At 37.8% G+C, this 25519-nt stretch overlaps 1 protein-coding gene across 1 annotated transcript; it reads left to right on the top strand.

The window, feature by feature from the left end:
• The first annotated feature begins 899 nt into the window (after nucleotides 1–899).
• Nucleotides 900–24509, top strand: Tti1 (Telo2 interacting protein 1). The gene is made up of 17 exons (XM_089695195.1): nucleotides 900–2428; nucleotides 2955–3097; nucleotides 3540–3714; nucleotides 4333–4525; nucleotides 5138–5273; nucleotides 7141–7318; nucleotides 7684–7892; nucleotides 8364–8543; nucleotides 9839–10042; nucleotides 10559–10729; nucleotides 11822–12046; nucleotides 13444–13586; nucleotides 14085–14180; nucleotides 14610–14910; nucleotides 15285–15582; nucleotides 16032–16260; nucleotides 24289–24509. The coding sequence occupies exons 1-17, from the start codon at nucleotides 2223–2225 to the stop codon at nucleotides 24493–24495; spliced, it is 3294 nt and encodes a 1097-aa protein (XP_089551321.1). The 5' UTR covers nucleotides 900–2222; the 3' UTR covers nucleotides 24496–24509.
• Nucleotides 24510–25519: the final 1010 nt, after the last annotated feature.

Below are 25519 nucleotides of genomic sequence, written 5' to 3'. Positions count from 1 at the left end.
TAATGGGTTGAAAAATATTTACGGTTATTTTAAGTAATTTGGATTTTGATTTTTTCATTAACATTTTTTTCAATGTTTGTACCTTCATCCATACATATATTTATTTTTTTAACACAATTTTAATTAACTTTGATTATTTCGAAAAAACTACAATGAAACGAAAGCTTTAAATTTTTTTCCAACAATTAATAAGTATTACTAACGATAAATCGATTGCACGCATCAATTCGCATTACTTTTTCTAGTGCTCGATTGTGCGAAGCGTTGCTGTAGTTGGAACATTCAACGATAAGCATTATGCCGCATAATGCGCTCTAGTGCTGTAATTGGAAAACGGGGTGTATATCTTGAAAACTGAACATTGATCAGTCAATCACAATTTCCAAAAAAATTTTGCGCCGCTTTCTACCAAAGTTTAATATATAAAAATTGCACATATGAGTTAAATTCATACAGTAATATTCCGGACTTACGCGATAGGTGATAGGTCATAGGTGGGACCGGGCAATAGCCACATAAGTCGAATTCGCGTAATTCTCCTGAATACAACTACTTTTCACATTAAGTTTCCTGTAATCGTTGAAAATTCGATATTGGTAGTTATTCAAAATCTTTAATCTATCTCTAATTTCCGGAGGTCATCAAGTATAACCGCGTATAAACTCCGAATTCGCGTAGCGTGTCGGGGTATATGTGAAATAATAATAACAAATGGCTAATTTAAAGAATATCTTCGTGCGTAGACAGAGAAATTCTCTGTACTCTACGTCTTCGTGCCATTATAGAAAAAAAAAAATACTGTCATTATGAAGTTGAAAATTGAAATCTACTGTCAAGTGTCAATTGTCCATGTCCATCAAAATTCAAGTTCGCCTTCGATGATCGATCGCACTTGTATTGTTGCCTGTATTTTATCATTTATTTGTATGTGTTTACAGTTTTCTCGTGAAATCCTTAGATTACAAAATAAAAGACAGATGGAGCGTTGCCGAACTAAACCGAATAATTTATCGTCATTTCCATAAAGCTATGTGTGCTGTCATTTCGCCGTTGCACTGTACGTACACGGTGCTTCTGTGTGGGTGTTATGTTACCAGATATTGAAAATTTTCCCAAAATTTTCCCCGACTACGGAAGAAAGAGGGTTATGTTTTTCGAGTGTATGTATGTATGTATAATATTTCTTTGACACGCCCTGCAGTATAAACTGTTGGATCGATTTTGAGTTGTGACTTATGAGGTGTCATTGCAATCATCTGAATTATGAAGGTAGCTGTGGTGGTAGTGACGTAGGCTACATAAATTATTAGCAGTCATGTTTTAATTTTTATTTTAATATAAATTCGGGTTTTTGATATTATTTTATAATATTGCAAAAATTATTTTATCACCTATCTACTAAAGTTATACATGGACAAAATAATTTTATTCAATTTTTATTAAATAAATTACATTAAATTTATTAAATAAATTACATTAAAAAAAGTTTTTATTTTTCAAAACATATGAATGCGAATAGCGGTAGTTTTTAGTCGAGAATGCGGGACATTTTATTTTCATCATATCCATCATGTGTTCACATGAATTAAATCGCAAGCGAAAACGACGCTTTTTATAAAAGTAACAAAAAAATGTATAATGCTTTTTAAAATAATCTAATAATGACCATGAACTTTTATTGCACTATACAAATAATCACATTCACGATCGAAAAATCCAACAGCACTACCCCGAATATCTTTTAACCATTTTACCCCTAAAAATGGCAAATTCATTTTCAAAATACTGGCAGCATACGTTGAAGTTTTGAATTCCTTCGTATTTGTAAAATTATTATTTGTATACAAAATTAAATAAGCCAAATAATCTACAGAAAATCTGTAAAACGATGTTTTATCTTTTTGTTTGTTTTCGGGTACAAGTTTTACAGCGTTTTAATATCACAAGACAGCATTTTTTTACTAAAATATCAAACCCCTTTTGACGTATTGCATGACACTAGAATCGCTATAGCACTAGCGGAGGAACGTATTCGTTTTTGATTTCGTATTTTCTTTGACAAGGGCGATGAATGATTGACATGCTCCATCTGTATTTTATTTTGTAATCTAAGGTGAAATCATACAAATTGAACATGCGCGTTGTAGTTTTAAGGGCAACATGAAAATTGTTCCCTACCCTATTTGAGCTTGAGGATTTTTAATTCAATATTAATAATTAAAATGAATAATAAGATTAATAAGAATCTTATGAAAGAGGATTTTGCCAAAATCAAGCCAATATGCGATATGGTGATGATAAATCCCACTACGGATAGTATTCTAACATTTTCATCGGCAGTATGTGAACTCAAAAAGGAAAATCTACAAGAAATGCAACAGTACATGCTGTTTCCAATCATTACTCACTTACAATCTAAGGAAATTGAGTACGTACTTATTTAACTACTTTATTTGAAGTAATAAGAATCACTGATTTTTATAAAAAATCCAATAATTTACACATAGAAGTTATATATTGCATAAGGTATAACTGAGCAACAGGTAGTTGTTTGAATAAGACAATTGAGAAGAAAATCATTATAAATAAAAAGCCTTTTTATCTAAAATGATTTATTTTCTCATATGAGGATTTTTAATCGCTTCTATTGTATAAAATAATCAGATGTCACATGCAATTAGCAGTTTCTTTATTGTTTTCATTTTGATTAATAATACTTGAATTAATTAAAACAATTCTTGTCTGTAAAGGCTTATTTATCATGTTGTATATTAGATAGGATGCTATCACAATACCACAACTTTGTTAAATAATTATAAAGTCCATAGAATCTAGCTGCTAGAAAAAAAAAATGTATTTTCTTGTATTTGCATTTTAACATTTTTTTATGGATTACTGATAACCAAAATCAACATGAGAATATTTTTAAATAGTTCTAATAAAATATGTTCCAGAGGGAGATATGAATTTCAAAGACTATTGGTGAATGCCATGAAGGAGGTGCTGTCGAGGACTACGATCTTCAGCTATGAGGTGTGCGTCCGCATTGAGATGAACCTTGCTAAAATGGCCTGTGATAAGAATAAGCCAGGAATGAGTAAGTATCCTTTGTGTTATACTTTTTAATCCATACACAAAATTGTCAATACTTGTTTTGTGGTTCATGCAGTTTGGGATGAATAAGATAAACATATATATATTTTTTTTTAATTTATTAAATAATTAGCCCAGCAAACATTCTTTTACCCCATTGCACCTTTTTTGTATTCTCTCGTTAAAAGAACCATCCTTGTGCTTTAACAAAAACATTAAAAAAATATTGCCACCTTGCCATTCTTGAGATTAAGATTTCCTGTTATAAAATTTAGCAATGTTGCGAAACAGCATTTAATCGGATAATATTAATTAGTAAAATTCAGAAGAATTCAGAAAATTCTGAAATTTCATGCTGACAGCTTGTTTTTTATTATCTCCTACAATTTCCTCAGTTCCGTAAATCTACATACAGATATAATTATATACTGATAATTTTATTACAGTTGCAGAAATACCAGAGGAACTAAAACTGGCTATAATGCAATGTCTAGTTGCACTAATGTTGAACCTTGAATCTTCTCTACGATTGAAAGTGATTGAGAGTAATTCACCGCTGCTTGCACAGGCTGTGTTTGTTTCTGTACATATGGCTAAAATGGAGAAGTTAAGATCATTGAAGTGAGTACTTTATCTTTGCCTTATTTCTTTCTTTTATTCTGTGTTGGTAAAAGGCAAGAAAATGTTATATGGTTTATTATTTATACAATAATGTGTCTCGCTTATAATGCATATTTATCCAAAATTTATGAACATCTTAAGTAATGTAAATCTATTAATTACCTAATAAAATCTTAACTAAATATTTTGTATCCCTTACTGCTCATTCATCTTGCATTGCACCTTGAGAAAATCTCTTGCAAGGCGAAACTTTCTCAAATAATCTCTTTGTCTAATTATTCCTACTAACACATGCGAAGGTTTGTAAGAATATTTGGATGTATGTTTGTTACTCTTTAATGCGAAAATAACTAAATGGATTTTGATGGTACTTGGCAGTGATGTAGCTTATATACCTGAGAGTTACTCTTATAATATTTTTGACATACTACTATGACGACATATGTTTCCCTCTCAACAAGCGTCTTTGCTATTTAATCTAATATTATTAAAAAAAAAATATATTTTACGTCTATTGCTAAATAGTGCAAAAACCGCCGTAAGAGATTTTTTTAATTAATTGTATGGCTTTCATATATTTATTTTTGCGATAAGGAATTTTTCATTCATTTTACACAGGCTAACAGCGCTCGAAAGCCTCATGGCGCACACGTGCACGCACGAAAAGCTAACCAACAGCAACTATATGATATCGGACCCAGCTCTGGAGAAGGCGGTGGTGTTAATGCTGTGCCGCATCCTGCCGGGCGTGCTGGCCACGCTGCAGGACGTCGCCATGTGCCCCAACAACCCGGGGCAAGCTGTGGTCACGGTGAGAGCGCGTTGCTAAAGGGTGCTAGACGAAAAAAATTAAGACGAAAAGTTGTAACAACACTTTTTCTATAGTTGTAAGCCGTGCAGCGGGCGCATGTTTCTTTGTCTCTCTTTCTCTCGTAGAACTTCGTTTGATTCGGATGTACCTTGACACCTTTCAATGTTTTTTTGTTGTGTGTTGTTGTGCGATCGACAACTGTGCAGTCTCACAGCAACTGTGTGAGGTATGATAAGCGACCCGGTGCTGGAGCAGGTGGTCTTCAAAACCACTAACGTACACACGCACACGTCAAAGTAAAAAAGCATAATTCAATTAAGTGAAAAAAACAACTGACCACTGCCACTGCCACACACACTGGCACTTGGCACATGTTACAGTCACCAAAGTTCACAAAAAATAAAAATTTTATATTAATACTAGCGGTTCGCCCCGGCTTCGCCGTGGTACCTACATGTTTAAACTATCCTATCTCTCAAGTTGGATCGAAATGCACATCACACATGGTATGCGAATTTTATTATAATCGTTTAAGTGGTTTAGGAGTCCATTGAGGACAAACATTGTGACACGAGATTTATATATGTATGTATATTAAGATACTTCTTACAGATGGCCCTAAACGCGACCCACCGTATCGTATGCATGGCAATGAACGACAAACACTTGAAAGGCAAAGACTCAGTCACCGTCGCTGACTTCCTGAATGCGATTGAGCAAAAAGACAAAGAGCAATATGTAAGCAAGGGTAATTAAGTTTGAAGCATTATATTGGTGTATTGCATGGAGCATGTTCTGTTGTATTTGTTTTTTCTCTTTATTTTTATACTAATTTCTAATAACATTATAATATTAAAACAAGAGAGCAGTGATTCTTTGAAACTAACTAAAGTTAATAATCATTTCTATTAATAAATGTCAAAAGCTTTATATGATCGGTTTCTTTTACTTTAAAGTTGTTTAACAATGAAGACAAAAAAGTAGTAATTAGTCATAACTCATAACATGGCTTCAATTATGTATGTATTAACATTTTAATGTTATAAATAATGCTTTATACAAATCCTTATTACATCTTAATTATTTTAATGACAAAATAAGCTAGTATGGTTTAATATTTAACTAATATTCTTGGAGTTATTTATATGATTATATGTATATTTGAATACTAGCTGCTCCGCGCGGTTTCACCCCCGTCGCTCCACTCCTGTTGGTCGTAGTGTGATGATCTATAGCCTATAGCCTTCCACGATAAATGAGCTACTGGCCGATTAAGGAAAGCTGGCATCTTCACAGTACTCACACATATGCAATTTTACTATAGAGTATGTTCAAAAATAAATGCGACTCTAGTTTAATTATTGTAGACTTGAATTGTAAAATGAGTGCGTTGTAGATAAATATAATTATGAAAGCTCTCATAATTTATATGTAAAATTACAATTTAAAAGTAACTCAATCGATGAACTTAATTATTTATTCTCATAATCAATTGTAATATAGTATTGATAATCATTCAATTATCAAATAATAATTAAATTTCATGTCATATTCAATCATAACGATATAAACAATACAAATAACACGTGCGCTCACTCACAAGACACAATACAAGCGAAACCCTAGCACGTAAGAGATAAGGCTACATTACAATAAAAGCTGTATTGTTCAGCTATGTATGAAAATTTTAACTTACGGCGTTTACATTTTGTTTACAAAACTTATTAAAATGATTACATAATTAATTAACCTGGGTGAAGTAAAAAAATATTCTTATCCGCGTGCCGCGAAGTATCTCGTCGAATATAGTTAGTAGTAGATATACCTAACGTCTTTTTTTAAATTACATCACCCTGTATTTGTAAACAATTGTAACATAAAAACAATAATTGTCCCCTTCACCCTCATAAGCTAGTCTGCGCGCGAGAGAGACAGACAGACTTTTCATGATGCGTATGCAGTATGACGTCACGCCGCGCGCTTCTTCACAGACACTACACATGTGCAATGTTTAAATGTGTTGACGTTCCAGCTCTTCTTAATCGGCCAATATCTAACACCGAAATATTTTTTCTAATCGGACCAGTAGTTCCCGAGATTAGCGTGTTCAAACAAACAAACTCTTCAGCTTTATAATATTAGTATAGATTAATTATGTACTTGTATGTCACTTACTTAATATTTTTATTTCAACAAATTATCTCTGTATAATGTATATGTTTTTTCTATTGCTGTGAAGTGTTTTTCAATTAAGTTAATTAATTTGGTCACACATATTCCAAACTGCAAAATATAACACCGTCAAAGATGTCTTGCAATTTTACATTTATTAAACATATAAATGTATTTGTCTTTAATTGAAGTGAAACTTCTTTATCGGGGTTGGAAAAAAAATTAGTGTAACATTTTTTCGTTACGCGCCATATTTTTCTTATCCCTACCACGCGTGATTCGACGTATTTCTGTAAAGTTGCATATATAGTAAATTATTTTTTGAAAAATAAGGTCATAAAGAAGTTTCACTTCTTACGTGTGTACACTAGTACACGCATACATTTTTTTTTATTTATTTATTGCAATAACCACATCCATTCAAAATATATTTTTTGTTTAAGCCAAATCATGTGCCAAATCATGTGACCTGCCAAAACTGAGCGTAGAATGGTATAACATGGCGGGTGAGAAACTAGAAGCGGTTATACGAAGTCTGATTCGGCTTGTGACGCACGAACACTTTAATGTGAGGAAAGAGTTAGCCGTACTGTGCTATAGAATCGTCTCGGAGTGCAATAAGTGAGTTTATAATTTTAAATTATGGAAATCATCGTCTTGGTGACTAAAAGATGTATATTTTTATTGTTTATGCAAATTCATTTATATTTGATCAAATTTTATTCATCCGTCGATTTTTTAGGTTGTTGCAAGAAATCCGGTTCGAAGGACCATATTATGAGATTGTAAAAAAACAAGTGCTAACTTTTAAAATTTTTGATCAATTTAACAAAAAAATACTGTCCTTGTTGTATCTATATATTTTTAATTTTATTTTTGTTCAGAAGTACTTATTCACTTATGCATATCATTTTGCCTACCTGCCTATATATTTCGATACCATTATGTACAAAACACCTTTTGAACACAGTTACTTTATTATCCAGCACGATGCAGCCCTCAATAGCGATGTGCTTGGACATCCTGATCTCGCTATCCAACGACCCGTACCCTACCGTAGCGGAGTACTGCTTAGCGGTGCGCGGCGCGTACTTCCGCAGTGCGTCGCCGGAACGCGCGATCAGTGCTATGGACGGACTTGCGAAGAATTTGAACATGGTGCTTGCGTCGTTGCCCCGCGTGCTCAATAATGTTGGTGAGTGTCGTAGTTAGTACTATTAAAAAAAATTGGTTGTCTGTAAAGTCGGTTTACTGACGATAGTAGAACGTGACAACGTCCGATTGTGCTTCTTTGTCGCTCGTTCCGCGCTCTTGCTTGCACTTCAAGCCTTTCATGGAAAGCCTCAGAGCGAGGTAACGCCGCATGAGTCATGTTTTTTTGTGCGTGCATCCGGCTCTTTCGAATTATAAGACGTTGTCACGTCAAAAAAATGTGAATAAATTATTTATATGACCATTCTGCGATTTTCATATTTTTAAGCTATTGCATAGCTTCTATCGCGGGCCTTGAGCGCGGGGACCGAATCGATAAATTCCGTAACGAAAAAACCTCACGCTCCCCACTCCGACGGGCACGGAGGTGTGGCTTGAAGGCATAGCATGCAATAGCTTTACCGCGGCAGTCCCCGAGTGCCACACGTCTTTTTTTATTTATGTTTGTTTGTAGACTCTGCGCGCAAGATGTCGAAGCTGTCCCTGCTGCAGGGCTACGTGGCGGTGCTGTGCGAGCGGCGGCTGGGCACGCTGCTGGCGGCGGACGCGGGCCACGCGCGCCTCGCCCACGCGCTCGCCGCCGCCGCCGCGCTGCGACACGACCTCGCGCTGCTGCACCGACACGCCGCTAGAGGTACACACTACACACAGGGCACGTGGCGGTGCTGTGCGAGCGGCGGCTGGGCACGCTGCTGGCGGCGGACGCGGGCCACGCGCGCCTCGCCCACGCGCTCGCCGCCGCCGCCGCGCTGCGACACGACCTCGCGCTGCTGCACCGACACGCCGCTAGAGGTACACACTACACACAGGGCACGTGGCGGTGCTGTGCGAGCGGCGGCTGGGCACGCTGCTGGCGGCGGACGCGGGCCACGCGCGCCTCGCCCACGCGCTCGCCGCCGCCGCCGCGCTGCGACACGACCTCGCGCTGCTGCACCGACACGCCGCTAGAGGTACACACTACACACAGGGCACGTGGCGGTGCTGTGCGAGCGGCGGCTGGGCACGCTGCTGGCGGCGGACGCGGGCCACGCGCGCCTCGCCCACGCGCTCGCCGCCGCCGCCGCGCTGCGACACGACCTCGCGCTGCTGCACCGACACGCCGCTAGAGGTACACACTACACACAGGGCACGTGGCGGTGCTGTGCGAGCGGCGGCTGGGCACGCTGCTGGCGGCGGACGCGGGCCACGCGCGCCTCGCCCACGCGCTCGCCGCCGCCGCCGCGCTGCGACACGACCTCGCGCTGCTGCACCGACACGCCGCTAGAGGTACACACTACACACAGGGCACGTGTCATGCGGCCCAGCTGTGCGACGTTGCCAAGCCTACGCCGCTAGAGGTACACACGGGGCACGTGTGATGCGGCCCAGCTGTGCGACGTTGCCAAGCCTACGCCGCTAGAGGTACACACGGGGCACGTGTGATGCGGCCCAGCTGTGCGACGTTGCCAAGCCTACGCCGCTAGAGGTACACACGGGGCACGTGTGATGCGGCCCAGCTGCGCGACGTTGCCAAGCCTGCTGCAAAAAATAGGAAAAAAATAACGTGTGGCACTCGGGGACTGCCGCGGTAAAGCTATTGCATGCTATGCCTTCAAGCCACACCTCCGCGCCCGTTGGGGTGGGGAGCGTGAGGTTTTTTCGTTACGGAATTTCTGGAATCGGTCCCCGCGCTCAAGGCCCGCGATAGAAGCTATGCAATAGCTTAAAAAATATTTCAGAAAAAAAATAATCACTTCATCTGTAAAACCGAATGGCTACGAAATTATGACTAAGAAATAAAAAATTTTGACGAAATAATCTAACGATTGACCTCCTGACGCGGACGACGCCCAAAAGTCCCTAAAACAGCTACAGAACAATAAAAAAATTATATAAATGGCAATTAATATTCACGACAGGCATCTTAAATCTTGTAAAACACTCCCCCAGATATAACAGTGGACCCCCCACTCGACTCCCCCTGGTGCAAGTTCCGGCACCTCGACAGTCCAGACTGCGAGAAGCGGTTCCGTGACGTACTCGTGTCGCTCGGTGAAGCGGATTGTGCTCAGTTGATATTGGATACACTACTAGAGATGTTCAGAGAGAGAAGAACAGCTGAATTGGTGTATCTGATGAACTGGATTGCTGTTGGTGAGTCTGGTGATAGAATTTTAACTGCCTTCTTTAAACTTAAGACTTAAAAGTGCCCTCGTACGCCGTAACTATAGATTTTACGTATAATATTGAAATGATATAAATTTTTACAAATTTTCTCTTAGTTTGTTTTGTCTTTTACTTTAGGTATTTTTCTCGTAAATGACTCACCAAATAGTTATCGTCAAATCGCCTTTCAACGTCATTTTTCCAATATAGTGGCGCTAGTTGAAAAGATATGAGGTAGTAAAGTGGAATTTCGATAAAATTACCTCAAAATCTATAAAGTCCTGCATTTTCATAACTTCCGGGAAATATTTTTTAGTAATGCCATTTTTTAATGAAATTTATGGACATGGGCTTTTCCTACCTTTAGAGCCTGACGTATTCAGATTATTTTTCGTTACTATCTATTTAGATTCCATTCCAGTCTCAAAAATCCGACAAGATGATCCTTCGAGAATATAAAATTCAATTTCTATCTACCCATTAAGAACATTCATTCACACCCAGGTCCAAAATCAACACCATGTCTCGCACAGCGTCTAATCGACGTATACATAGAAGAAGAAGTATGGTCCCTACCACTCGAAGTACATACAAACGAAAAGCCGCTGACTGAAGAGGACACTCTTGATGTTGATGTGTATAACCCGAGAGCTTGGGTTAAGGATAGTGTTCCAGGTGAGTGGAACTTATCGACGTATAAATAGAAAAGAAAAGTGTGTGTGCCGAGCACACGTGTCAGAAGTGAAATTTCTTTGGCATTCAGAGATACCAAAATCGTCGCCTTACTCCATGACGTCTAAAGAAGTTTCACTTCAAAAATGCGCCGTTCACTGAAGAGGATACGCTAGATGTGTAGGTATAACCCAAGAGCTTGGGTTAAGGATAGTGTTCCAGGTGAGTTAGGGTTTAAAACGGGATAACTTCTCGACCTACTTACCGTAGCTTAGGCATAGGAGTAGTATATTTACACAATGTAATAACATAAAAAAAATTTATTTAAATTATTTTTTGGTTTTTTGAATTCTTCTCCAGTGGATGTGGATAGGAATAAATGACAAAAAAAATAATACAGTAACATATTTTTACAGTTTTTCTCGTCATTTGGACATCCTATTTTAAAGATAAACTTTGAGCGAATAATAGTTATAAAGAAATAAATAGAAGCAATAACTCAGTAGCTTACTTATGATCGTTAATTTCTCGTTGTTGTTGGTTCAGATATTCCGCAACAATTGTCAATCATAACTTAGCAAATCTTTCTCCATCTCAATTATTAGATATTCCGCAACAATTGTCAATCATAACTTAGCAAATCTTTCTCCATCTCAATTATTAGATATTCCGCAACAATTGTCAATCATAACTTAGCAAATCTTTCTCCATCTCAATTATTAGATATTCCGCAACAATTGTCAATCATAACTTAGCAAATCTTTCTCCATCTCAATTATTAGATATTCCGCAACAATTGTCAATCATAACTTAGCAAATCTTTCTCCATCTCAATTATTAGATATTCCGCAACAATTGTCAATCATAACTTAGCAAATCTTTCTCCATCTCAATTATTAGATATTCCGCAACAATTGTCAATCATAACTTAACAAATCTTTCTCCATCTCAATTATTAGATATTCCGCAACAATTGGCAATCATAACCTGTAAAATCTTTCTCCAGCTTATCTTTTAAATATTCCACAACTATTGTCAATCATAACCCAAATATTTCTCCATCTCAAATTTTTCATAAATTTCTATGTGTCCCAGGTCTCTTCGAAGGCGCAACAGAAGTCCGTTACACGGACATAAGCTACCAAACACCGCGGGTCAAAGAGTCGAATCCCAACGCGTGTAAAACATTACGTGAAGCGGAACACAATATGGCGCTATGCTGTTTACTCACTGAGGGTGTGGGGATGATGGCCAGGAGACTCCAGGGGGACTTCCAGCCGTACCTGCTGAAGACGCTGTGCCTGGTGCTGGAGAGGGTTGGTGAGTGATGATGTACTGGTGAGGATGTGGGGATGATGAGCAGAAAGAGCAGAAAAGCTGTTAAGGATTTTGCTGCTTCTAAGATACTTATAACGAAGCTATTTCGTTTTGCATCTTGTTAGATAAGTTAAAGACACACAAATCGATGTCGTGTGTTTATATTTATAAGTGGTTTAAAAATAGTGCAAAAATTATGAGGTGATTGTATAGGCTTAGTATCACGTACAAGTTTATGTCGCTTGGTTATAACTGACTTAAAAACAGCGCCAACGTTATCAGGTCTTTTTATAGGTTAAGTATCTCTAACAAATGAATGTCGCTTGGCTATAACTCTTAAAAGCAGCGCAAACGTTATCAAGCTATTTTATAAGTTTAGTATCACTAACAAATCAATGTTGCTTGGTTATAACCGTCTTAGAAACAGCGCAAACATATATATTTATAAATTTATAACAGCGCAAACGTTATCAGGTTATTGTATAGGTTTAGTATCACAAACAAATAAATGTCGCCTGGTTATAACTGTCTTAGAAACATCGCAAATGTTATCAGGTGTTTATATAGGTTTAGTATCACAAACAAATAAATGTCGCCTGGTTATAACCGTCTTAGAAATATCGCAAATGTTATCAGGTGTTTATATAGGTTTATTATCACAAACAAATAAATGTCGCCTGGTTATAACTGTCTTAGAAACAGCGCAAACGTTATCAGGTTATTGTATAGGTTTAGTATCACAAACAAATAAATGTCGCCTGGTTATAACTGTCTTAGAAACATCGCAAATGTTATCAGGTGTTTATATAGGTTTAGTATCACAAACAAATAAATGTCGCCTGGTTATAACCGTCTTAGAAATATCGCAAATGTTATCAGGTGTTTATCTAGGTTTATTATCACAAACAAATAAATGTCGCCTGGTTATAACTGTCTTAGAAACAGCGCAAAGGTTATCAGGTGTTTGTATAGGTTTAGTAACACAAACAAATAAATGTCGCTTGGTTATACCTGTCTTAAAATCAGCCCAAGCTGTTTGCATAGCTTTATTATCAAGTCTAGTTCGGTCATGACTGTCTAAAAACCAGCATTTCTAATATAGTTATAACCAATGGTTATGACTGTCAAAGAAACAGCGAAAATATTGTGAAAACGAACTTTTCAATATCTTTCGAATTTACTCCAATTATCAAAGCACTCGTAAAACTCCTATAAACTTTCGTAGCACATTAATTAATAGCATCATAAATCCACAGGACAGGATCCATTGGAAGGAATTGGAGGAGACCTATGCCAAAAGACATACTAAACTTAGGGCCTAAATTTAGGAATAAAAGGCTATATTACTATTATTAAATACTTTTTTATTAATATTTTTATTATTTAATTATTAAATACAGGCAGCAGATACGAAGTTCTACACCTTGCTGGTGTGAAAGCGATCAACGATATAAAAGCCGCGGGCTCACATAGTACAGTGGGCGAACTGATCGCACGCAATGCTGATTACTTCACACATCAACTCACGCGCAGGCTAAAGAAGGTATGTATTTTTTATTTTTTTGTTTAAAAATAAATTTAATGTTTGAGATATTTTTTATAATCTTTGTAACTTTGTTTTATTGTTTGTAAAATAATGTTAAATAATTGCATGCCAGGTGACTTGGCGAACACTGTTACTTAATATTTATTAGTCAACTTTTAATGTACGAAGGTGTGATCAAACAATAAATGAATTTCAATCTGGTTAAAAATTTCCTCATGAGCACATTACTTTTCTAAATGATATTACTTACCTATTATTACATATATTGTTTTCTTGAATTTCCGCTCATTTAAAATCATTAACGTAACTAGAAGGCAATTATTATAAAGAAATATCTAAATTATAAATAGTCTATGTTTTAATACTTGAAAGGATAATTCTATAATGGATACAAGACAAGAAGTATAGTTAAGAATCCGTAATAAATTAATCGTCAATTACCTATATTTAAAATGACTTTATGATCTTTTATAAATCTTTTATTATACCTGATAGGCGTGGAACACACAGTCCGCGCTGGAGATCCTGTCAGTGGTGATGGAGTACAGCGACGCTACTATATTAGAGTATCTATATGGGATTGTGGAAGATGTATGTATGCCTTATCTTTTACTAGATTAACGCCCGCAACTTCGCTCCCGTATTTAAAGAAAATTCCGCCGGGAATGAGATGTTTCACTGTGGTTAAAAGTAACTTTTGTCACTGTCGAACTAAACAATCAAACAAACATGTTAAATATGTTTAATAAGTATAGATAGAATGTTTTTGTCAAATTTTCATGTCACAGCGATTGTCAAAACATAACTGTTCCAAAACCATTTAACCAACTTTTATGATTTCTTTTTGTATTTGTGCAAGGTCTGACTAGGATGTAAACTATCTTTACGTGATAAAGGTCTCTTGGTAGAACAAAGTTTATCGCTAAAGCTAGTTTTGAATTGTACCCAGAATCTTCTATCATCCACTTTTTACAACCATTTACCGACCAATTGTTTACGGATTTGCTTAAACATTTTTAGGTTCTAGTCCAAAGCTGTGATAAATATTATCAAAAGAACCTCTATTCGTATTTACAAGTATTTCACACTTTCGTCAATTGTATACACAAATGGTTTCCATCACAAAAAACAGAAACTGAGTCAAGTACAAATGTCGAGATAGACATTTTAAAAGATGTATATGAATATATAAAGAATGAGAAAGAATCAGAGAGGCTTATGAGTGAGAGTGAGAAAGACGATAAAAGCGTAGAGGAAATGTATAAAGAAGATCTGCAGAAGAAAGAAGATGGCGTCCTGGATTATGATGATACGGTGACGCGTGAGTATTTTTATTTAATTTAATTTAAAGAACATTTGTTTTATTGTGAAAGTAATTTTTAGTAGTGGGAGTCTTATTAATGTACACTTGAAAAGACCATTCTTTTCGAGTGACTTTTACAATGGCCCATCGATGATTAAATGAAATGAGAAATAGTTTATTGAGACTTAAGCGTGTCTAGAATAAGATGATCGGTAAAATTTTTAAAATTAAATGTAAATCATATTAATAATTCCTTGGATAGAAAAGACAGATCATTTTTACAATTTGCTAACATAAAAATTGTCTAATTCAAAGTATTAGTTCCTTGGAATTTTTCTTTTTGTCATCTGGCAATTCCACACAAAATTGAATCCTAATAAAATCTTTCACAGAAGAAACACCACCCCTTCCTCGACACGTAGAAGTCACGAAAACAATACTGAAGCGCTGCATCAACTTCATACCAACCAAGAAGCGAGATGACGCCATTTTAGCCATACAAGTGATCCACGTGGGTTTGCCCGTGCTAAAGGACTATGAAGACGAGTTACTGCCTCTAGTGCATTTGACTTGGGGACCTTTAGTTACCAAGTTTGAAGACACGGATACTGCGGTTATGAGAAGCGCTCTAGAGCTATTGGTGACACTCGCTAAACTTTCTGAGGACTTTATCAGGCAGCGGACTGTTAAGTATGTGCCTTTTGATGTTAATTAGTGATCTAGTTACGTTTATTATGGGTATAACACGTTTAAAAGGTAGATTTCACACTTTTAAGGTAGATTAGACAGCTTAACAACTTTATATGGATTTTGGTACTATGAATCGAAACGTTAACCAATCTATAACTATGTACCATTGTTTTGAAACATCAATCAATGTAATGATTATTTTCAAGGTTTCCCTGTAATGTTTATTAAATGTATGATGATTTACCATTTTTATGGATGTTCTACCGCGCCTATATAGACGAACGTGACCATCACCAGTTACACATCTAACTTCATTCAACATTTTTACGATAATTTCGCGACTTCTATCTTCTATAGATAAAAAAAAAAGTTTTCAATTTATAATTATGTATTTCACCACCCAACTACATTTTCCAACCTTTTAACATAAAATTTTTCTCAAATTCCAGGGAGGTCCTGCCGCGCATATACTCCCAGCTCTCCCGGCTTTCCAACGAAAGCCATCTAAAGGACAGCGGCTCCGTATATCGCACATCACCGTCATTCAAGTTGCAACTAACCGCACTAGAAGCCATGACACCATTAGCAACTCGGCTTAAACTGGGATATGAAGAATTAGGAGATACTATGGATGTCGTGCGAGTGTATCTGTCGAGGAAACAGCCGAGACCTTTACAGGTGATTTTAAAAGTAACGTTAAATAAAAAGGTTATAGCTGACTCGAAAGCTGTAGTCTTGGTTGCAACTGACTTAGAAACCGTGCCAACGCTGTAAAGTTATTGTATAGCTCTAGCTACAGGTGCTGATCGTTTTTGCTTGGTTATGACTGACTAGGAAGCTGCACACACTTGCAAACTGACTTTAAAGCTAAAGTATGAGTTGTACGACGTAGTCGCTTGGTTATAACCAACTTAGAAACGGTACCAAGGCTGTAAAGTTATTGTATAGCTCTAGTTACAGGTGTTGATCGTTTTCGCTTGATTATGACTGACTAGGAAGCTGCACACACTTGCAAACTGACTTTAAAGCTAAAGTATGAGTTGTACGACGTAGTCGCTTGGTTATAACCAACTTAGAAACGGTACCAAGGCTGTAAAGTTATTGTATAGCTCAAGCTACAGGTGCTGATCGTTTTTGTTTGGTTATGACTGACTAGGAAGCTGCACACACTTGCAAACTGTCTCAGAAGCTGTAGTATCAGGTGCAGATCGTTGTCGCTTGGTTATAACTGACCTAGAAACGGTGCTAACGCTGTAAAGTTATTGTATAGCTCTAGTTACAGGTGCTGATCGTTGTTGCTTGGTTATGACTGACTACGAAGCTGCACACACTTGCAAACTGTCTGAGAAGCTGTAGTATCAGGTGCAGATCGTTGTCGCTTGGTTATAACTGACCTAGAAACGGTGCCAACGCTGCAAAGTTATTGTATAGCTCTAGTTACAGGTGCTGATCGTTGTTGCTTGGTTATGACCGACTACGAAGCTGCACACACTTGCAAACTGTCTCAGAAGCTGTAGTATCAGGTGCAGATCGTTGTCGCTTGGTTATAACTGACCTAGAAACGGTGCCAACGCTGTAAAGTTATTGTATAGCTCTAGTTACAGGTGCGGATCGTTGTCGCTTAGTTATAACCGACTCAGAAACGGTACCAAAGCTGTAATGTTATTGTATAGCTCTAGTTACAGGTGCTGATCGTTTTCGCTTGGTTATGACTGACTAGGAAGCTGCACACAGTTGTAATCTGACTTTAAAGCTGTAGTATCAGGTGCACAACGTTGTCGCTTGGTTATAACCAACTTAGAAACGGTACCAAGGCTGTAAAGTTATTGTATAGCTATAGTTACAGGTGATGATCGTTTTTGCTTGGTTATGACTGACTAGGAATCTGCACACAGTTGTAATCTGACTTTAAAGCTGTAGTATCAGGTGCACAACGTTGTCGCTTGGTTATAACTGTGTAACGGTGCCAATTGTTAAGTTATTGAAAGGAAAGTTATTGTATAGCTCTAGTTACAGATACTGATCGTTGATGCTTGGTTATGACTGACTAGGAAGCTGCGCACACTTGCAAACTGACTTTAAAGCTGAAGTATGATGTAAACAACGATGTCGCTTGGTTATAACCAACTTATAAATGTTGCCAACGCTGTAAAGTTATAGTATAGCTCTAGTTACAGGTGTTGATCGTGGTCGCTTGGTTATGACTGACTACGAAGCTGCACACACTTGCAAACTGTCTCAGAAGCTGTAGTATCAGGTGTAGATCGTTGTCGCTTGGTTATAACTGACCTAGAAACGGTGCCAACGCTGTAAAGTTATTGTATAGCTCTAGTTACAGGTGCTGATCGTTGTCGCTTAGTTATAACCGACTCAGAAACGGTACCAAAGCTGTAATGTTATTGTATAGCTCTAGTTACAGGTGCTGATCGTTTTCGCTTGGTTATGACTGACTAGGAAGCTGCACACACTTGCAAACTGACTTTAAAGCTGAAGTATGAGTTGTACGACGTAGTCGCTTGGTTATAACCAACTTAGAAACGGTACCAAGGCTGTAAAGTTATTGTATAGCTATAGTTACAGGTGCTGATCGTTTTTGCTTGGTTATGACTGACTAGGAATCTGCACACAGTTGTAATCTGACTTTAAAGCTGTAGTATCAGGTGCACAACGTTGTCGCTTGGTTATAACTGTGTAACGGTGCCAATTGTTAAGTTATTGAAAGGAAAGTTATTGTATAGCTCTAGTTACAGATGCTGATCGTTGATGCTTGGTTATGACTGACTAGGAAGCTGCGCACACTTGCAAACTGACTTTAAAGCTGAAGTATGATGTAAACAACGATGTCGCTTGGTTATAACCAACTTATAAATGTTGCCAACGCTATAAAGTTATTGTATAGCTCTAGTTACAGGTGCTGATCGTTGTTGCTTGATTATGACTGACTACGAAGCTGCACACACTTGCAAACTGTCTCAGAAGCTGTAGTATCAGGTGTAGATCGTTGTCGCTTGGTTATAACTGACCTAGAAACGGTGCCAACGCTGTAAAGTTATTGTATAGCTCTAGTTACAGGTGCTGATCGTTGTCGCTTAGTTATAACCGACTCAGAAACGGTACCAAAGCTGTAATGTTATTGTATAGCTCTAGTTACAGGTGCTGATCGTTTTCGCTTGGTTATGACTGACTAGGAAGCTGCACACACTTGCAAACTGACTTTAAAGCTGAAGTATGAGTTGTACGACGTAGTCGCTTGGTTATAACCAACTTAGAAACGGTACCAAGGCTGTAAAGTTATTGTATAGCTATAGTTACAGGTGCTGATCGTTTTTGCTTGGTTATGACTGACTAGGAATCTGCACACAGTTGTAATCTGACTTTAAAGCTGTAGTATCAGGTGCACAACGTTGTCGCTTGGTTATAACCAACTTAGAAACGGTACCAAGGCTGTAAAGTTTTTGTATAGCTATAGTTACAGGTGATGATCGTTTTTGCTTGGTTATGACTGACTAGGAATCTGCACACAGTTGTAATCTGACTTTAAAGCTGTAGTATCAGGTGCACAACGTTGTCGCTTGGTTATAACTGTGTAACGGTGCCAATTGTTAAGTTATTGAAAGGAAAGTTATTGTATAGCTCAAGTTACAGATGCTGATCGTTGATGCTTGGTTATGACTGACTAGGAAGCTGCGCACACTTGCAAACTGACTTTAAAGCTGAAGTATGATGTAAACAACGATGTCGCTTGGTTATAACCAACTTATAAATGTTGCCAACGCTGTAAAGTTATAGTATAGCTCTAGTTACAGGTGTTGATCGTGGTCGCTTGGTTATGACTGACTACGAAGCTGCACACACTTGCAAACTGTCTCAGAAGCTGTAGTATCAGGTGTAGATCGTTGTCGCTTGGTTATAACTGACCTAGAAACGGTGCCAACGCTGTAAAGTTATTGTATAGCTCTAGTTACAGGTGCTGATCGTTGTCGCTTAGTTATAACCGACTCAGAAACGGTACCAAAGCTGTAATGTTATTGTATAGCTCTAGTTACAGGTGCTGATCGTTTTCGCTTGGTTATGACTGACTAGGAAGCTGCACACACTTGCAAACTGACTTTAAAGCTGAAGTATGAGTTGTACGACGTAGTCGCTTGGTTATAACCAACTTAGAAACGGTACCAAGGCTGTAAAGTTATTGTATAGCTATAGTTACAGGTGCTGATCGTTTTTGCTTGGTTATGACTGACTAGGAATCTGCACACAGTTGTAATCTGACTTTAAAGCTGTAGTATCAGGTGCACAACGTTGTCGCTTGGTTATAACTGTGTAACGGTGCCAATTGTTAAGTTATTGAAAGGAAAGTTATTGTATAGCTCTAGTTACAGATGCTGATCGTTGATGCTTGGTTATGACTGACAAGGAAGCTGCGCACACTTGCAAACTGACTTTAAAGCTGAAGTATGATGTAAACAACGATGTCGCATGGTTATAACCAACTTATAAATGTTGCCAACGCTGTAAAGTTATTGTATAGCTCTAGTTACAGGTGCTGATCGTTGTTGCTTGATTATGACTGACTACGAAGCTGCACACACTTGCAAACTGTCTCAGAAGCTGTAGTATCAGGTGTAGATCGTTGTCGCTTGGTTATAACTGACCTAGAAACGGTGCCAACGCTGTAAAGTTATTGTATAGCTCTAGTTACAGGTGCTGATCGTTGTCGCTTAGTTATAACCGACTCAGAAACGGTACCAAAGCTGTAATGTTATTGTATTGCTCTAGTTACAGGTGCTGATCGTTTTCGCTTGGTTATGACTGACTAGGAAGCTGCACACACTTGCAAACTGACTTTAAAGCTGAAGTATGAGTTGTACGACGTAGTCGCTTGGTTATAACCAACTAAGAAACGGTACCAAGGCTGTAAAGTTATTGTATAGCTATAGTTACAGGTGCTGATCATTTTTGCTTGGTTATGACTGACTAGGAATCTGCACACAGTTGTAATCTGACTTTAAAGCTGTAGTATCAGGTGCACAACGTTGTCGCTTGGTTATAACTGTGTAACGGTGCCAATTGTTAAGTTATTGAAAGGAAAGTTATTGTATAGCTCTAGTTACAGATGCTGATCGTTGATGCTTGGTTATGACTGACTAGGAAGCTGCACACACTTGCAAACTGACTTTAAAGCTGAAGTATGATGTAAACAACGATGTCGCTTGGTTATAACCAACTTATAAATGTTGCCCACGCTGTAAAGTTATTGTATAGCTCTAGTTACAGGTGCTGATCGTTGTTGCTTGATTATGACTGACTACGAAGCTGCACACACTTGCAAACTTTCTCAGAAGCTGTAGTATCAGGTGTAGATAGTTGTCGCTTGGTTATAACTGACCTAGAAACGGTGCCAACGCTGTAAAGTTATTGTATAGCTCTAGTTACAGGTGCTGATCGTTGTCGCTTAGTTATAACCGACTCAGAAACGGTACCAAAGCTGTAATGTTATTGTATAGCTCTAGTTACAGGTGCTGATCGTTTTCGCTTGGTTATGACTGACTAGGAAGCTGCACACACTTGCAAACTGACTTTAAAGCTGAAGTATGAGTTGTACGACGTAGTCGCTTGGTTATAACCAACTTAGAAACGGTACCAAGGCTGTAAAGTTATTGTATAGCTATAGTTACAGGTGCTGATCGTTTTTGCTTGGTTATGACTGACTAGGAATCTGCACACAGTTGTAATCTGACTTTAAAGCTGTAGTATCAGGTGCACAACGTTGTCGCTTGGTTATAACTGTGTAACGGTGCCAATTGTTAAGTTATTGAAAGGAAAGTTATTGTATAGCTCTAGTTACAGATGCTGATCGTTGATGCTTGGTTATGACTGACTAGGAAGCTGCGCATACTTGCAAACTGACTTTAAAGCTGAAGTATGATGTAAACAACGATGTCGCTTGGTTATAACCAACTTATAAATGTTGCCAACGCTGTAAAGTTATAGTATAGCTCTAGTTACAGGTGTTGATCGTGGTCGCTTGGTTATGACTGACTACGAAGCTGCACACATTTGCAAACTGACTTTAAAGCTGAAGTATGATGTAAACAACGATGTCGCTTGGTTATAACCAACTTATAAATGTTGCCAACGCTGTAAAGTTATTGTATAGCTCTAGTTACAGGTGCTGATCGTTGTTGCTTGGTTATGACTGACTACGAAGCTGCACACACTTGCAAACTGTCTCAGAAGCTGTAGTATCAGGTGCAGATCGTTGTCGCTTGGTTATAACTGACCTAGAAACGGTGCCAACGCTGTAAAGTTATTGTATAGCTCTAGTTACAGGTGCTGATCGTTGTCGCTTAGTTATAACCGACTCAGAAACGGTACCAAAGCTGTAATGTTATTGTATAGCTCTAGTTACAGGTGATGATCGTTTTCGCTTGGTTATGACTGACTAGGAAGCTGCACACACTTGCAAACTGATTTTAAAGCTGTAGTATGAGTTGTACGACGTAGTCGCTTGGTTATGACCAACTTAGAAACGGTACCAAGGCTGTAAAGTTATTGTATAGCTATAGTTACAGGTGCTGATCGTTTTTGCTTGGTTATGACTGACTAGAAATCTGCACACAGTTGTAATCTGACTTTAAAGCTGTAGTATCAGGTGCACAACGTTGTCGCTTGGTTATAACTGTGTTACGGTGCCAATTGTTAAGTTATTGAAAGGAAAGTTATTGTACAGCTCTAGTTACAGATGCTGATCGTTGAGGCTTGGTTATGACTGACTACGAAGCTGCACACACTTGCAAACTGTCTCAGAAGCTGTAGTATCAGGTGCAGATCGTTGTCGCTTGGTTATAACTGACCTAGAAACGGTGCCAACGCTGTAAAGTTATTGTATAGCTCTAGTTACAGGTGCTGATCGTTGTCACTTAGTTATAACCGACTCAGAAACGGTACCAAAGCTGTAATGTTATTGTATAGCTCTAGTTACAGGTGCTGATCGTTTTCGCTTGGTTATGACTGACTAGGAATCTGCGCACACTCGCAAACTGACTTTAAAGCTGAATTATGATGTAAACAACGATGTCGCTTGGTTATAACCAACTTATAAATGTTGCCAACGCTGTAAAGTTATAGTATAGCTCTAGTTACAGGTGCTGATCGTTGTTGCTTGGTTATGACTGACTAGGAAGCTGCACACACTTGCAAACTGACTTTAAAGCTAAAGTATGAGTTGTACGACGTAGTCGCTTGGTTATAACCAACTTAGAAACGGTACCAAGGCTGTAAAGTTATTGTATAGCTCTAGCTACAGGTGCTGATCGTTTTTATTTGGTTATGACTGACTAGGAAGCTGCACACACTTGCAAACTGACTTTAAAGCTGAAGTATGATGTAAACAACGATGTCGATTGGTTATAACCAACTTATAAATGTTGCCAACGCTGTGAAGTTATTGTATAGCTCTAGTTACAGGCGCTGATCGTTGTTGCTTGGTTATGACTGACTAGGAAGCTGCACACACATGCAAACTGACTTTAAAGTTGAAGTATGAGTTGTACGACGTAGTCGTTTGGTTATAACCAACTTAGAAACGGTACCAAGGCTGTAAAGTTATTGTATAGCTCTAGTTACAGGTGCTGATCGTTGTCGCTTGGTTATGACTGACTTAGAAGCTGCGTACACTTGCAAACTGACTTTTAAGCTGTAGTATGAGATGCATAACGTTGTCACTTGGTTATAACCGTCTTAGAAACGGCACTAACACTGTAAAGTTATTGTATAGCTCTAGCTACAGGTGCTGATCGTTTTTATTTGGTTATGACTGACTAGGAAGCTGCACACACTTGCAAACTGACTTTAAAGCTGAAGTATGATGTAAACAACGATGTCGATTGGTTATAACCAACTTATAAATGTTGCCAACGCTGTGAAGTTATTGTGTAGCTCTAGTTACAGGCGCTGATCGTTGTTGCTTGGTTATGACTGACTAGGAAGCTGCACACACATGCAAACTGACTTTAAAGTTGAAGTATGAGTTGTACGACGTAGTCGTTTGGTTATAACCAACATAGAAACGGTACCAAGGCTGTAAAGTTATTGTATATTTCTAGTTACAGGTGCTGATCGTTGTCGCTTGGTTATGACTGACTTAGAAGCTGCGTACACTTGCAAACTGACTTTTAAGCTGTAGTATGAGATGCATAACGTTGTCACTTGGTTATAACCGTCTTAGAAACGGCACTAACACTGTAAAGTTATTGTATAGCTCTAGTTACAGGTGTTGATCGTTGTCGCTTGGTTATGACTGACTACGAAGCTACACGCACTTGCAAACTGGCTTTAAAGCTGTAGTATGAGATGCAAACGTTGTCGTGTAGCTATAACTGACTCAGAAACGGTGCCAACGCTGTAAAGTCATTGTATAGGTCCAGTTACAGGTGCTGAACGTTTGCGCTTGGTTATAACTGACTAATAAATAATTTACCACTCCATGTCACGTACATGGAGCAGTAGCTCCGGCTTATTGTTTTTAATGTTTTCTCAAATAAATTATGTATTCTCTGTTTTTATTGCGTCTCTTTATCATGTTATTAGCAAATAAATAAATGATTATGATTATTATATTAAAGATCATTCTTAACCAAGTTTTAGCATGTGACATGATTTTATTGTATCTCTTTATTAAGTTTAACGAAATTTTTCCTTTTCCAGTTGCTAGCCGTCCAGTTCTTCAAGGCGATGTTAACCCAAGACTACGGCTGCGTGTGGCTTCACCTGCGTCGGTTCTGCGCAAACAGTACGAGTTTGAAACCGACCGCACACACACTGTGCAAACTAGCGCCCGTAGTGGGGACGCCGCATGAAACTAGTAATAAGGATTATGATAAAAATATTAAGGCGATATTTGACATGAAATAAACGATTGGTGTCTAGATTTTGTTTTATTTTTGTGTTTTGTTTAGGATCCTTTTACTATAAGTTGGTATTAAGATTTGAAAAGGGTTCATGTATTCCGAATAGCTGAGAAATTTTAAGAAAGCTACTTTTTTTTAATGTTTGAAAAACATATTAAAAAGTAATTTAGAAAGAGATTAAACTCTAGTTGGTAAAAACTGTTGTGTGTGAGAGGTCGGTATGGTGCGCGCTCCAAACCGACCGCACACACACTGTGCAAACTAGCCCCCGTAGTGAGAACACCCCATGAAACTAGTAATAAGGATTATGATAAAAATATTAAGGCGATGTTTGACATGAAAGAAACGATTTTGTTTTATTTTTGTGTTTTGTTAGGATCCTTTTACTCTTAAGTTGGTATTTAGATTTAAAAAAGGTTCATATATTCCGGATAGTTGAGATTTTAAGAAAAGTACTCGTTGTTTGTTATATAAATGTTTAAAAACATATTAAAAAGTAATTTAGAAAGAGAATAAACTCTGGTTTTATAATAGTAGTAAGGTGCGAGTTCCATATGGACCGCACAAAAACTGCAAACAGTTTGCAGTTTTTGTGTTTGGACTCCGCATGAAACTAACAATAAATATTATGATAAAAATATTAAGGCTATATTTGATATGAAATAAACGATTGGTGTCTAGATTTTGTTTTATTTTTGTTGGGATGCTCCCTTACTTTTAAGTTATGATGTATGCAGTATGTTTGGGGAAAAAAATAATTTAGTTACTGTAATCCAAATCCGTCCAGTCCTTTTGACCCAATTAATTACAAACATACTTATAGGTGGAAGATTTGTATGTAACAATCATTCCGATTTATTACGACGATTATTTAAATACGAATAAACGATGGTATGTAGGCTAGAGACAGTTGCAATGTGTCCATTATCTTGTAAAAAATGCCCAAAACACCATTTGTACGGATACTGAGTGGGTGATGTCGAATTTTCTTTGTTAGATAAACTTGCGGTTAGCTATTAGAATAATTG

Source organism: Colias philodice, chromosome 5 (genome assembly GCF_061535455.1).
Source record: "Colias philodice isolate Cphi_HAF_F1 chromosome 5, ilColPhil1 Martin Lab GWU primary, whole genome shotgun sequence".
Classification (NCBI taxonomy): Eukaryota; Metazoa; Arthropoda; class Insecta; order Lepidoptera; family Pieridae; genus Colias; species Colias philodice.
Note: the sequence above shows the minus strand (reverse complement) of the source record. Positions and strands in the feature narration are given on the sequence as shown.

Coding starts and splice junctions, on each gene's coding strand:
- Tti1 (XM_089695195.1), top strand. CDS start 2,223: ATGAATAATAAGATTAATAAGAATCTTATGAAAGAGGATTTTGCCAAA. Junction 3,098..3,539: donor TAAGAATAAGCCAGGAATGA/GTAAGTATCCTT, acceptor ATTTTATTACAG/TTGCAGAAATACCAGAGGAA. Junction 8,544..9,838: donor GCACCGACACGCCGCTAGAG/GTACACACTACA, acceptor ACACTCCCCCAG/ATATAACAGTGGACCCCCCA.